General features: G+C 59.7%; 1 protein-coding gene across 2 annotated transcripts in view; it reads right to left on the bottom strand.

Annotated features, from left to right (window-relative positions):
* Positions 1–14,118, bottom strand: part of DDR2 (discoidin domain receptor tyrosine kinase 2) — a 73,896-nt gene that overhangs the window by 13,700 nt on the left and 46,078 nt on the right. For both annotated transcript variants that reach the window (XM_005880483.2, XM_005880484.1), the window contains 6 exons: positions 8,604–8,706; positions 7,268–7,499; positions 7,031–7,178; positions 6,680–6,785; positions 3,960–4,143; positions 2,729–2,972 (listed from right to left, as the gene is read on the bottom strand). In XM_005880483.2, the coding sequence (XP_005880545.1) occupies positions 2,729–2,972; positions 3,960–4,143; positions 6,680–6,785; positions 7,031–7,178; positions 7,268–7,499; positions 8,604–8,706 (1,017 nt within the window). The remainder of the gene's footprint in view (positions 1–2,728; positions 2,973–3,959; positions 4,144–6,679; positions 6,786–7,030; positions 7,179–7,267; positions 7,500–8,603; positions 8,707–14,118) is intronic.

Below are 14,118 nucleotides of genomic sequence, written 5' to 3'. Positions count from 1 at the left end.
ACATATGATCATAAAGCACACATAGGCAGTAAGACCCCAAGTCAGACAACGCACAGGAACGCGGGCACGTGGGCCTGGTGCCGGCTCCTGCCAAGGGCCTCTTTCCCTGCAGGAACTCCAACTGTGTGACAGAAGGGCTCTCACCCTGCCGCACGGCCTGGCCCTGGAATTGTGACCGAGCCTCGTCCTGCGGACAGAGGACGGCACCAGCACCAAGTGCTCTCTCTGGGAGGCGGCAGCTTCAGGCCTGGACCCCAGTGTTCGCCAGACTGGCGTGGGGAACGAACGTTCTCCTCTGGGTGTCTGGCCGAGGAGGTCAAGAACTAGACCTGCACCCCTTTCCACGGACGTTCTCGCCAAACCCTCGGCGCTCCTTCGCAGCGTGCTTTCCGCGTGCGGGCGGCGCTGGCCCCCCGGGACGGCTCGGAGCCGGGTCCTCGGGGTCCAGTGAACACGAGTATTATCGTGACGTGGAACCCAAAGCTCAGGAGGCCCCAGGAGCCAAACGCCGTCCGGGCTGCCGTTAGCTGTGCCCGGTACCAGCCGCTGTGCACGCCCTGCGCGTGGACGGAAATCCGCGGTCCCCGTCACACAGGTAAGTGCGTCCTCCAGGCCCCGCACGAGGCTCAGTCCTCGGGCAGCGTCCAGGCAACTCCACTGCCCGCGGCCCTTCTCTCCTCTGACCACTGAGGGTTGGTCCCAATTTGACAGCGTCCTCAACGCCTTTAGCTTCCCCAGACCTGGCACAGTCCTGTGACCCCGCTGTGACCTCCAGACTTCATTCCCACCAACAGCAACCACGATTGCCGAGGAGATGGTTGGTCCCACTCCGGGCAGTAAGTGCTCAAAATGGGCTCGGGGCATCCTGTTCCTCCTAAAACTGGGGAGTTACCAGAGGCCGTGGGGTCAGGTCCGAAGGACACGGAGCTGCTCAAGGGTGTGCGCTCCCCGCAGGGCAGTCTGAGCTTCAGAAAGCATTTGACTCAACACATTGAATTTCTAAAAAGCAGTGAAATGTGTGCGCAATGACACCAAAACAAAACCAGGACGGAGAGCAAACAGTGCCGAGGAGGAAAACCAGGCGCGCGCCCTGCCTCCTGGGCACGAACGGTGCAGGAGGGTCCCCGTCAGAAGACGCGGCGCTGACAAGTGCAGAGGATCCAAGACCTGGAGGGCCACCCTTCAGCGTCCCCCCAGGAGCTGACTGACCCAAGCAGCGGGCATTACAGACGTGCGGGGTCTGGGGGCACCTAAGCACAGAGGTCCCTCTCCCTGCCCGAGAACGCTAACCCCCAGCCCAGGCGGGTGCCTCCCCCAGCACCGAGGGCCACCATGCTTGTGGGCCCATGAACATGGTTAAATCTATTGACTTCCTGACCCCTGAGAAGTTTTTTACACAATCCCAGGGTTACTCACAAATAGCCTTTAGTAAAGAAACTAGCAAAAGACTCTAAAAATCTATGTAAATCTACTGCTTGTCCCTTTAAAAATTATTTCTCAGGGGGAGGGGTGAAAGCTCTGGCAGGTTAATCAGGCAAAAGTTTCCCTAAAAAATAATCAGCCCTGGCTGGTTTGGCTCAGTGGATGGAGTGTCGGCCTGCGGACTGAAGGGTCCCGGGTTCGATTCTGGTCAAGGGCACATGCCCGGGTTGTGGGCTCGATCCCCAGTGGGGGGCGTGCAGGAGGCAGCCAATCAATGATTCTCTCCCATCATTGATGTTTTTATCTCTCTCTCCCTCTCCCTTCCTCTCTGAAACCAATAAAAATATTTTTTTAAATAAAAATAAATAAAACAATCAGTTTCCCCCCCCCAAAAAAAATTAAAATTAAAAATAAATTTAAAAAGCTCGAAGCACCATCTAGGAAAAGCCATTGACAAAAATAAATCTGGAACCGGAATTGAAATCAGCCGTAGATACACCCTCCCGTCTGAGGGCTGAGCCGCCAGCCAAGCCAGGTCGCAGTGTTTGAAAAGGACTGTTTCCGATGAAAGAGACGTGTGGGATACAATGAAGGACACAGCCCCAAGGCCCATCCAATCGGCCAAGCGCAGCAAGACACCACGGGCAGCGGAGTGGGCGGCCGCTGGGGCGTGCAGGCGTGGCCGTGCCTGCTGGTGAGTGTTGGTAGGTGTTATGATGGCGTCATGCATGTAAAGATGATGCCGTTTCTTAGCGGCACCGAGCGTTCTTAGTACTGAATGGCCTTCGATTTGCCCTAAAGTACAGTGGGGCCTTGACTTAGGAGTGTCCCGACTGACGAGTTTTTTGAGATACCAGCTGTCTCTCGGCGGATTTTTTGCGTTGAGTTGACAGAGTAATTTGAGTTAACGAGCTCCTTAACGAGCTCCTTAACGAGCTCGGTCTCGGAACGAATTAAACTCGTAAGTCAAGGCCCCGCTGTACTTAGCAAAGGGGAGAATGGAGCACAGCTGCGTGCCGGTCGGGGAAGCGGAGGGACCCATGGCTCCCTGTGCCTCCTGTGCTTTCAGAGAATTTCCTCCGATGTTTGAACGGTGACGCGGGGGCTCCCGCCGACGGGCTTACCTCACAGAAGCGTCTACCACACCGTGCTCTCCCTTTTCAATCCTCATTTCTGTTCTCTTAGACAAACAGGTGGGAGCCAGCACATGTCCTGTCCCTACAGCCTCGGCCCTGGCCCTCCACTGGGGCAGCCAGGAGCGCGGTCCCTCCGTGCACCCCGCCCGCTCCCGGGGCCCCGCCCCAACCTGATTGGAAGGTGATCTCGCTGAACATCATCCAGGTGTCGGCAAAGTGGTACTGGCACTTGAGGGCGCTGGCCATGCGGTGCTGCAGGGGCACGGTGACGAAGCGGGCGCTGGGGTTCACGTCGTCCAGCACCAGCGGGAAGGACACAGCGTTGGGCTCCCACTCACCGGCCTCCGCGCGGAAGTAGCACTGCACCTCCTTGAAGGTCTTCACGCCCTTCTCGAACATGTTGTTGCAGTGCACCTGGGGGAGGGGCCGGGCCATGACTCCCGTGCTGGCGCTGGCCGCACGCGGAAAGGACGTGCTCTGTATTCCAGGCCTCCAGGCAGGCGGAGGTGACCCCGTCCTTGGACAGAGTCCCCGAGTCCCTACAGAGGAAGACTGAAGCCGGCCATTGCGGGCTGAGTGGTCCGGCCCAGAGGGAGGCCCGTGGCCGCTTGCCTGCGGAGGCTGCGACCGAGAGAGGTGCTCTCTGCCAGGGTCCTATTCCTGCCCCCGAGCTCGCCTCCTCCACCATCGTGGCAGAACATTTAGACCGAGAGACGGCTGGCGCAGGCAACCAGGGCGCTAACCTGGCCGCTCACAGCGGTGACCGAGCTGTCGGATGCTGAGTGCAGGGACAGAGCCGACAGGAAAGCCCCTGGAGGAGCCCGGGGTCCGTCAGAGAACAGACACCCCTGCCTGTGAACAGCTGGCGGAGGCTGGCTCCTCGGTGCTGGGGGAGGCAGCCGGGTGGGAAGTGGTTCAAAATGCGGAGCCCCCCTCTCTGTGGGGAGAGCACAGTGCGGAGCCCCCTCCTGGGTGGGACCCTCAGGTACCCCCCTGGCACGGGGTCGCCTCCGCAGCCTGGCACGTGTGCCTCTGTGGGCCCCTCCCTCCTTAAAAAGACATTAAAATCAGATGGTACAACTGTGTTGTTCAGAGGGGGGATAATTCTTGGCCCTGAAGTTCATTGTTTTCCGCTGATATTTGAAGGAGGTAAACCATGTTCATGGGCCCACAAGCATGGTGGCCCTGGAGACCACCCACCGTGCTGACGGACGCGCCGGCTCCGCGTGGGCACCACACGCCACGAGGGGCAGCGGCCTCGCCGACCACCTTGTTTACAATGAGGAAATGGCCAGGCCGGCTCGGGGGCTGGAGGCCGCACGTGGCCAGTCAGGAGCGTGTTCTGCAGCCCCGCCCAAGGCCGCCAGCCCCCGCCACGCACAGGGCCGTGTGCCCGCTGACCTTCATGGTGGTGAAGTTCCTGATGCGGTCAAATTCAAACACGATCTCGATGTAGCCGTTGGTGGCACTCTCGTTCCTCCAGCCCACATAGTCGTAGCCGGGCCACACGTGGTACTCGTGGGTCTGGGTGAAGTCGTCCAGGCCGGACACCCCGTCCGTCAGCTGGCCCAGCCCTTCGGTCATGCTGCCGGCCAAGGGCAAGAGGAGGGGACAGAGGCCCGAGTTAGCGCATGCTCAGGGAAGAGCTCTCACCTGCTGCACCGGGTTCTGGAAAAGCTGGTTGTCATGGAGGGTGTCGGATTATGAAAAATCCGATATATCTGACAGTATCGACTCGTTCATCCTGCATCGGTGCAGAATGAAGCTTCATATCGATGAATTTTACAAAACATTTGATTTTGATTCCCCTTCAATAGCAAAGCTGTTAAACAATATTCTATCACTTTCTATACTCTCTTGTGCCCTTACCTATTCTTACATACTGACATAACAAGTCTTTTTTCAATGGCTCGATGCTATCAAAGACATTTGATTAATGAATCTAGGAGTGAGTGACTGCAGGAACGCACGTGGAGTGGACCATCCCCTGTCCTGGTCCCTGAGCGGGTTGGAAACTCATTGCTCAGCGAGTCGGTTCAGTAAGCCAGCCCACACCCCACACCCCATCCGACACCAAACTACAGGGCAGGAGGCCACTGGCCCTTCCACCCCACCCGTGAAAGAGGCGGAGGGATCGAGAAGTGCGAGTCGGCCGTCCCAGGCAGCCACGGGCCAGGGGCAGAGCCAGTGAGGTGCAATAGCTATGGACGGTGCCGGGGGCCTGGACTTCTTGAGGTGCCACGTGGTAAATGACAGCAACGTCTAATTCCTATGCTGGGCACCTGGACACAATGCCAAATAACATTGGGAGTAAACTGTAACTTAAGAATAAAACCTGCCACATTTAAGTACTCATTTACATTTCATTTTAATCAAATTCATAGACAACGAGACCCACAGAGTGAGAGGCATGGATGACACGAGGGTCTGGGACTGGCTCAGTTTTGTTCTGGGCCCGGCAGCCTTTCCACCTCCGAACAAGGCCGCTCTGAGGGCGGAGCTGCCGGAAGCCCTGCTGCTCGGCCGTTTCCCAAGACTCTGCATTGCGGGCTTGTGTCCCGCTCAGCCACACGGCATCTCCGCCGCCCGTCTCCTCACGTCACGTGCCAGCCTCTAGTCTCCTTCCCTGCGTGAGCGTCCCTGCTCACCCCCTCAGTCACCACATGGCCTGGACTTCCTTCTCCCCCACCCCTCCTGGCCCTGGCATTCAGGTTCCTCCAAATGATGACAGAATCTGCCTCGCTCTGCTTCGCACTGTGGCTTCGGGGAACTGAGCTGCTGCTCCCCTAAAGGGAGGCTGTGGTCCTGTCCACACGCTGCCCCTCTGCCCCCAACGCCATTTCCACGCCCCCTGCCTGGCGGCTCCACACCCTCTGGGGCCCGTCTATCCATCCGCCAGGTGTTCGCTGGCCCTCCCTACACGTGCAGTTCTCTCCCTTCAGGGCACTTCTCCCTCCATTTTAATCCCATAAGCCTCAGAGCAAAGCGAAGGAACCTTCATTACGTGGGCAAGGGTCTTCCCTCCGTGCTGGGCTCCTCCGGGCGTCCCCCTCCTCTGCGCCAGGCCGCTCGGGACACGGCTCACTCACCCCCACGTGTGGCCGCTGATCCCTATTTTAGCCCCATTCCTACTGAGAGCTTCGGGACCAATGGCTGCATGGACCACTCCTGGCAGGCACCATGATTAGCAAATTGGACTCAAGCCTGGGGTTTCCTGTGGGCCCTGGGAATAGGCCGCTGGGCTGTGGCTGAGGGATGATGGCACACCGACAAGGCAGCGGAGGGGCGGGACCAAGCGGATGGGAAGGAAGTGACCGGAGAAGGAGGCTGCGGTCAGGGCGGCGGGGACAGCCGCCTGCTCTCCCCTTGGGGCCATGGGCCCTGGACCTCCACGCTCCTGAGTCACCAACCTCGGAGCTCCAGTCTGGCCCTCGCCGTGGGCTGACTCCGCCAGGCTCCACTTTTGCCGATCAAGACTGAGCTGAGCGAGATAAGGTGTGCAAGTGGGTGGGCGAATGGCCAAGTGTGGTGCCACCTGGGACAGGTGGGGACAGGTCTTATCCAACCCTAATTCCTGCAGGGCCTGAATGGACTGCACACGGTCTCACAGGTCCACTTCAGGCCATCACTGCTCCAGCTCCTGGGCCAGGAGTCCTGTCCTCACCCCCTCCCCACTGCTCCAAGGACCAGCCCATCCTCAAAACCCTCCTTGTCTACCCTAAGCCTTTCGCACCTTCTAAAGCACGCATAGTTATGGGTCATCCTGCCTGAACCTCTTAACCTGTGCAATTTATTAAACGGACGCCTTCCGTCCCTGCGGCCGTGCACGGCTGCCATTCGTGAGTCAGACCCTATGTCCCGCTTCAAGGGGGAAAGCACGCTGCGTCCTCCGCCCGGAGCCGCCCTGTGAGCTCCGCTCCCTGCCATTCCCTGTCCTCCCAGGAGGCCCCACTTCCTGGGAGTAAACTCCCCGTTGGCTCCATCTACGTTATCCCGTGACGCCCAGGACAGGGTCTGAAGGAAACTGGGGGTGGATTGACTGGTTGGCTATTGATCCCAAGCCATGGTTCTCTTTTAGTGGCCATTTTCCCATTCTGAGAACCCAAGTCTCCCGGAATTACCTGTACCCGACGGCTCCATCGTAGACAGAATCGTTCAGGTAGATGACGGCGCCTCCAGGGAGCACGAACTGCTGTCCGGCCGGAGCGTTGTAGGACACCAAGCCGTCTGCGAGGGGAACGAATGGTCAGCACTGGAGCCCACCAGCCCGGGAGCCTCCCGGCTGCCCCGACCCGGGCACAGCGCAGCCAGGGGTGACTGGAGTGATGCCGCGCTGGGAACACCCCTCCCGGGATGGGGAGCAGCCGGGCTGGGTGAGCGATGCTCCTCCTCTCCTCTGACCGAGAGGGAAGCCCGCATCTGGGACCGGGCACCTGCCGCCTCGCTCTCTGCAGCGCGGCTCGGACACCTACCCAGCCAGACGCAGCCGTAGAGCTCCACCCTCATGCACACGTTCATGGAGTGGTCGGTGACCGGGATGAAGCGGACAAATCTGGCCACGATGGGCGGCTCCAGGTCCTTCAGGAAGATGTCGTAGGGGTTACTGCTTCCGTCCAGCACCTGAGCAGAAAGCAGAGAGGGGGCTGTGACGCTCCGCTGACCCTTCCTCCCCCCAGCCTCCCCCCAGGGCTGGACGTCTCGCCTCCTACCTGCTTCCCGTGCCGGTTCCGCCAGGAGATCCAGCGTGCGCCGTCCCGGCTGTAGTGGATCCTGTACATGGGGGCGAACTCGATGCCGTGGCCGCCCGCGTGGCGGCCCTGGGTCCCCACCAGCGTGATGAAGTGCAGGGAGTGCAGGTCGATCTGCAGGAACTCCTTCAGGTCGTCGGGCTCCACCGGGATCTCGGGACACCAGGCTCCATCCCCTTCCTCTGAGTCCAGCCTGAGACACGAGGGCGAGACCGGGATCCGTGACTCCCGGACTCCGCTCCCGGCGCAGCCAGCAGCTGCCCGGCCTGGCACAGGACCAGGGAGTTCTCCCTCGCGGTGGCTGCACCACCGTGCCCCCGCATGGGCAGGCCCTTCTCCCTGGCACCAGGGACCCAGAGGACAGTCACCACTGGGAGCTGGGGCCTTCAGGTCACAGGGAGGCCTGATTCCGGATGCGGAGACCTCAGTGGAGGTGCCGTGAAGCCTCCCCCACAGTCACTGCACCTGCCTCCCCTGATGGTCGCCTGGATGTCTGGGGAGGGCTAAGGTTCCCAGTGTGGGCAGCGTAGCCAGCAGGAGGGGCGTGGCCGCCCAGCAGGTGGAAACATGGTGGGAGTGAGGGGAGAGGGAACCGCGAATCATCTGGTGCTTACGTCCAGGCTGCACTGCCGGGAGCAGAATGGGGAACTGGGTACCAGGTTCGTTCTGGGACCCTGGGACCCGCTCCCTCTTCCCTGGCACAAGCCTTTGCTCACAGGTATTGCTCACCCCTGCTGACCCCGTCCAGCCCCACCACCACCCCTCTCGTCCTTAACGCACGAGTGGAATTTATGGAGGTTGCTCTTCTTATGGGTGATGCGAGTTTAACAGAAATCCACACTTCACACCAAAAGACTCAGCTTGAAGAAGGCGGTTCGGCCCTAACAAGCAGAGGGGCTTTTGACAAGGAGTTTATTCCTGCAGACGACCCGGTACCAGCGCACGGGGAGCGCCACACTCCTGGGGACGGGGCCTCCCGGGAGGCGTCCTTGAGAGCAGGGTGCTCCCAGAGCAGGTCCTCGCTAACCTGCACCCCCGCATCTGCCGCCCAGCCACCCTCCAGCATCTCCCGGCGAGAGGGCGAGGCCAGCCCACTGCATCCAGAGCCCCCGCTGTAGTGTGGCCTGGTCCCCGCGGTCAGGATGTCGCCAGACCTGCACCTGCGGCCGAGCCCCAACTCCCCCTGAGAACACGCAGCCCAGGGCAGGCAGGACATCCTCCGGTTCCCACACGCTCCCACCAAGCACCAGCCGGTCCAGGAAACCTGTCCCACTCGGAGCTGCTGCCCCGCCCTCACCGTCCGTATCTGGCCGCGGTGGACTCTGACCACTGGCTGGAGGCTGTGATGTCCTCATCCGGAATGTGGCCTCCCGACATGCCCAGGGGGTAGCGGCACACGGCTGGACCAAGAGAAAGCAAAGACAGGAAATCCGTATTGTAACGTCCAGAGGCCTCCCTGGGAAGAGCACAGTTGGTTCTTGGACGTGGAAAAAGCGACTCGGATCCTCCAGATCGCGATGACCCGCTCTGCTCACCGTGATGCTCCGCCTTTCCTTCCTGGTTCTGCCCCCAAACCGATCACCACGCCATCGTCCGAGCGCTGACCCGCGGCCAAACTACCTTTTGGTCCAAAGGCTGAAAGGACTGTAACGCGAGTTGTGTCGACCTTCCCATCCCCACCCCCTGTCAGCAGGTGGGGTTTCCTACAGGCGATGCTCCTCGCAACCCGGGGCGGGGCCAGAGCACCCCTTCCTCCCGGGGGTGGTTTCATGGAACTCGGGAGCAAGCCCAGACCCCCGGGAAGGTGCGGAGCACAGCCGCGGCCCCTCGGCACCAGGCTGGGCCCCTGGCTCAATCAGGAACCTCAGAGATGGACCCCTCCACCCGGGTAGGGGACAGGGCCGGGTTCGCTCTCCTGGGTGAAACAAACAAGGATAAAGCATGTGAAAAACTGGGGTCCAATATAATGAACATCAGACAACCCAGGGCAGCGACCCTGAAAGACAGGAAACAAGGCGAGAGCCCACTCTGCACCAGCTCCCGCCGCGCTCAGGAGCGAGAGCCCAGGCGGGGCTGGAGGGTGTCCTGAGTGGGGACAGAGCAGAGGCCGGGAGGACAGGGGACAGAGCTTGCAGGAAGGGCTGGTCAGAGGAAATGCAGGCCTCCCAGCTACATTCACATTTCAGATAAAAAACAAATACCTTTGAGCATAAACATGTCCCATGCAATTAGAAAAAAAAATAATCATGTAAAGAAGCAGGGAAATAGAACCTTCAATGAGAAAAAAAATCAACCAATTGCAACTGATTCAGAGCTAATATTGAAACGAGAGTTGGGAAATCAAACAGTAAAACAGAACTGTGTTGCATGTATTTAACCATAAGGAGAGCTTATATGATACTAGTGACCCGGTGCACGGATTCGTGCACATTGAAAGGAAATTACTTAGAAGGTGGCCAGTGGGGTGGACACGCCCTGGAGCCAACCTCCCATGGCCCCTCCCCGGCCGGCTGCACCTGGGGTGGTGCCGTGGCTCGAAAGGCATCTGACGAGTGAGCGGGATCCCTCCAGCAGGTGGGGTCCCTCGGCTTGGCCTGCGGGGATTGGGCCAAAACCGGCTCTCCAACAGCCCCCCAGGGGTCCCGGAGTGCAAGAGGGCACTCTGCAAAGTTGCTGTCGTACAGGGTGTGGAACGCAAATGCAAGCGTGCAGTAAACCAGATTCAAGGCTGACAGTGCCCCAGCAACAACATAACCCACGGCCAAAGGTGGAATCATGCGGCCCCACGAGGAATCGGGCTCCCTCCTCTCTGGTTTCGGGGCACGTCACCCGAGAACTGCCATTGCCAAGTCACTGCAACTAGGCAGCTCCTGCATTGAGCATCTGCCTGCTGCTGGTCAGTGAACCTCATAGCGACTGGTCGGACGGTAGGAGGGACACTTAGCATAATAGCCTTTTATATATATACTAGAGGCCCGGTGCACAAAAATTTGTGCACTCGGGGGGGGGGGGGGGGCTTGGGGCACCGCACCCTGTCACCCACAGAGCAGGGCCGATCAGGGGGTTGGGGCGCCGCCACTGTCACACTCAGGGCAGGGCCGATGGAGAGGTTATGGCTCTACCCCATCACACACAGAGCAGGGCCCGAGGAGGGGGGTTGGGGCGCCACCCTCTATCACCCACAGAGCAGGGCCGATCAGGGGGTTGGGGCGCCGCCACTGTCACACTCAGGGCAGGGCCGATGGAGAGGTTATGGCTCTACCCCATCACACACAGAGCAGGGCCCGAGGAGGGGGGTTGGGGCGCCACCCTCTATCACCCACAGAGCAGGGCCGATCAGGGGGTTGGGGCGCCGCCACTGTCACACTCAGGGCAGGGCCGATGGAGAGGTTATGGCTCTACCCCATCACACACAGAGCAGGGCCCGAGGAGGGGGGTTGGGGCGCCACCCTCTATCACCCACAGAGCAGGGCCGATCAGGGGGTTGGGGCGCCGCCACTGTCACACTCAGGGCAGGGCCGATGGAGAGGTTATGGCTCTACCCCATCACACACAGAGCAGGGCCCGAGGAGGGGGGTTGGGGCGCCACCCTCTATCACCCACAGAGCAGGGCCGATCAGGGGGTTGGGGCGCCGCCACTGTCACACTCAGGGCAGGGCCGATGGAGAGGTTATGGCTCTACCCCATCACACACAGAGCAGGGCCCGAGGAGGGGGGTTGGGGCGCCACCCTCTATCACCCACAGAGCAGGGCCGATCAGGGGGTTGGGGCGCCGCCACTGTCACACTCAGGGCAGGGCCGATGGAGAGGTTATGGCTCTACCCCATCACACACAGAGCAGGGCCCGAGGAGGGGGGTTGGGGCGCCACCCTCTATCACCCACAGAGCAGGGCCGATCAGGGGGTTGGGGCGCCGCCACTGTCACACTCAGGGCAGGGCCGATGGAGAGGTTATGGCTCTACCCCATCACACACAGAGCAGGGCCCGAGGAGGGGGGTTGGGGCGCCACCCTCTATCACCCACAGAGCAGGGCCGATCAGGGGGTTGGGGCGCCGCCACTGTCACACTCAGGGCAGGGCCGATGGAGAGGTTATGGCTCTACCCCATCACACACAGAGCAGGGCCCGAGGAGGGGGGTTGGGGCGCCACCCTCTATCACCCACAGAGCAGGGCCGATCAGGGGGTTGGGGCGCCGCCACTGTCACACTCAGGGCAGGGCCGATGGAGAGGTTATGGCTCTACCCCATCACACACAGAGCAGGGCCCGAGGAGGGGGGTTGGGGCGCCACCCTCTATCACCCACAGAGCAGGGCCGATCAGGGGGTTGGGGCGCCGCCACTGTCACACTCAGGGCAGGGCCGATGGAGAGGTTATGGCTCTACCCCATCACACACAGAGCAGGGCCCGAGGAGGGGGGTTGGGGCGCCACCCTCTATCACCCACAGAGCAGGGCCGATCAGGGGGTTGGGGCGCCGCCACTGTCACACTCAGGGCAGGGCCGATGGAGAGGTTATGGCTCTACCCCATCACACACAGAGCAGGGCCCGAGGAGGGGGGTTGGGGCGCCACCCTCTATCACCCACAGAGCAGGGCCGATCAGGGGGTTGGGGCGCCGCCACTGTCACACTCAGGGCAGGGCCGATGGAGAGGTTATGGCTCTACCCCATCACACACAGAGCAGGGCCCGAGGAGGGGGGTTGGGGCGCCACCCTCTATCACCCACAGAGCAGGGCCGATCAGGGGGTTGGGGCGCCGCCACTGTCACACTCAGGGCAGGGCCGATGGAGAGGTTATGGCTCTACCCCATCACACACAGAGCAGGGCCCGAGGAGGGGGGTTGGGGCGCCACCCTCTATCACCCACAGAGCAGGGCCGATCAGGGGGTTGGGGCGCTGCCCCCTGTCACGCTGATCCCGGTGCCGGGAGGCATATTACCCTTTTACTATATAGAATAGAGGCCTGGTGCACGGGTGGGGGCCGGCTGGTTTGCCCTGAAGGGTGTCCTGGATCAGGGGGGGGGTCCCCACTGGGGTGCCTGGCCAGGCTGGCTGAGGGGCTGAGGGCCGTTTCCAGGCTGGGGTAACTGAAGCTCCCAACCGCTCCTTTTTTTCTTTTTTTTTTTTTAATTTTGGGCCAGCTTTAGCTCTGAGGCCCCGCTGCTGAAAACATCGATACAATGTTGCGGTCAGGCTGGCTGACTAACACCGGTTTCTGGGGTTTTGTTTAGCTTCTATATTTGCATCATAGTTGCAGCTGATAGGCCGGCAAGTCAGGCGGGGAAAGTTGGAGTCTGCAGTCACTGGAGCAAGCAAGCCTCCCTGCCTTCAGTGCAAGAGGCTGGCAAGTGAGGCGGGGAACGTTGGAGTCTGCAGTCACTGAAGCAAGGAAGCCTCATGTTCGCTTCCAGCTGCCTGGCTGCCGGCCGCCATCTTGGCTGACAGTTAATTTGCATAAGGATATGCTGATTAGCCAATGGGAAGGGTAGCGGTCGTACGCTAATTACCATGTTTCTCTTTTATTAGTGTAGATAGACTAGAGGCCCAGTGCATGAAATTCATGCAAGGGTAGGGTCCCTAGCAGATGTTGGCTGCCGGCTGGGGCCTCCCTTCATTCCGCACTGCCCCCTGGTGGTCAGCGCGCGTCATAGCAAGTGATCAAACTCCCAGTCGGTCAAACTCCCGAGGGGACACTTTGCATATTAGCCTTTTATATATATAGATAGCGAATTAGTAAATCAGATTTCCAGAGATGAGACTTGAATGTGTGAGATAAGTGCACTGGATGGGATTACAGATCGACATTAAAGAAAAGACTTATGAACTTAAAAACATCAATGGAAACTATCCAAAACAAGACAGAAAATCAATCAATCAACAACGAAAATAAAACATCAGTAAGACGTGGGAATTTCCAGGCCTCCTGGATTCAGGTCAGTGGGCTCCTTGAGGAAGAGCAGGGAAGGAGACAGAAAATTAATTGAATAAAATTTGATGAAGGGGAGGGGTGGAGAGGGCAATGGGGGAACATATGTAATACTTTCAACAATAAAGATTTATTTTTAAAAAATTTGATGAAAAGTCTAAACCCAAGAAGCTCTATGAGCTAAAGCACGAGAAGCATGAAGAAAGCTATGCGACAGGATCCTCATCCAATTGCTTAAAATCGGGCACAAAGAGAACACCTAAAAGCAGCCAGAGAAAAGGGAGCCACTGTGACCAGAGGCCCACAGACACCGTGACAGCAACCTTCCCGTCCAAAATGGGAATTCCATCGTAAACACAGAGGACGATTTCTTGTTATTTGTATGTTTTTAAGGGGTAAGCGGCCATTTAAACAAAAGTAATAATGAATTGTGGGGTTCACGCCTACACCACAGTAAAACGCATCAGACGACAGCGCAGCGGCCTCCGGAGAAGCGGAAGCTGTCCTTCCTGTGACGTGATGTGAGACCCCTGAAGACAGACCGAGGCAGCACGGCAGGTGCGCACGCCGCGCCACGCTGCTGAGACGCTCCGGAGCGACGCCGGGGGAGGTGGTGCAGTGAGGGCTGCGAGGACATCCGAGCCACCCAGCCAAAGCCTGGGGAGGGGCGTTTTTTGCATAAATAAACAAATTATTCCAAAATTCACAGGGCAACGCAAAGATCCCAGAATAGCCAAACAACCTTGAGAAGCAGGTCGCAGAGGCCACGGGCCCCCTTCTGAGAGTTCTCACTCAGGCACAGGCTCAGCCGGGCAGGGCCGGGAGTCAGGGCCCCCGCGGCCATAGGGGAAGGGCACAGAGAAGGACAAGCCGGGGTTGGCGTCCTGCAT

This window comes from Myotis brandtii, unplaced genomic scaffold (assembly GCF_000412655.1).
Source record: "Myotis brandtii unplaced genomic scaffold, ASM41265v1 scaffold64, whole genome shotgun sequence".
NCBI lineage: Eukaryota > Metazoa > Chordata > Mammalia > Chiroptera > Vespertilionidae > Myotis > Myotis brandtii.
Note: the sequence above shows the minus strand (reverse complement) of the source record. Positions and strands in the feature narration are given on the sequence as shown.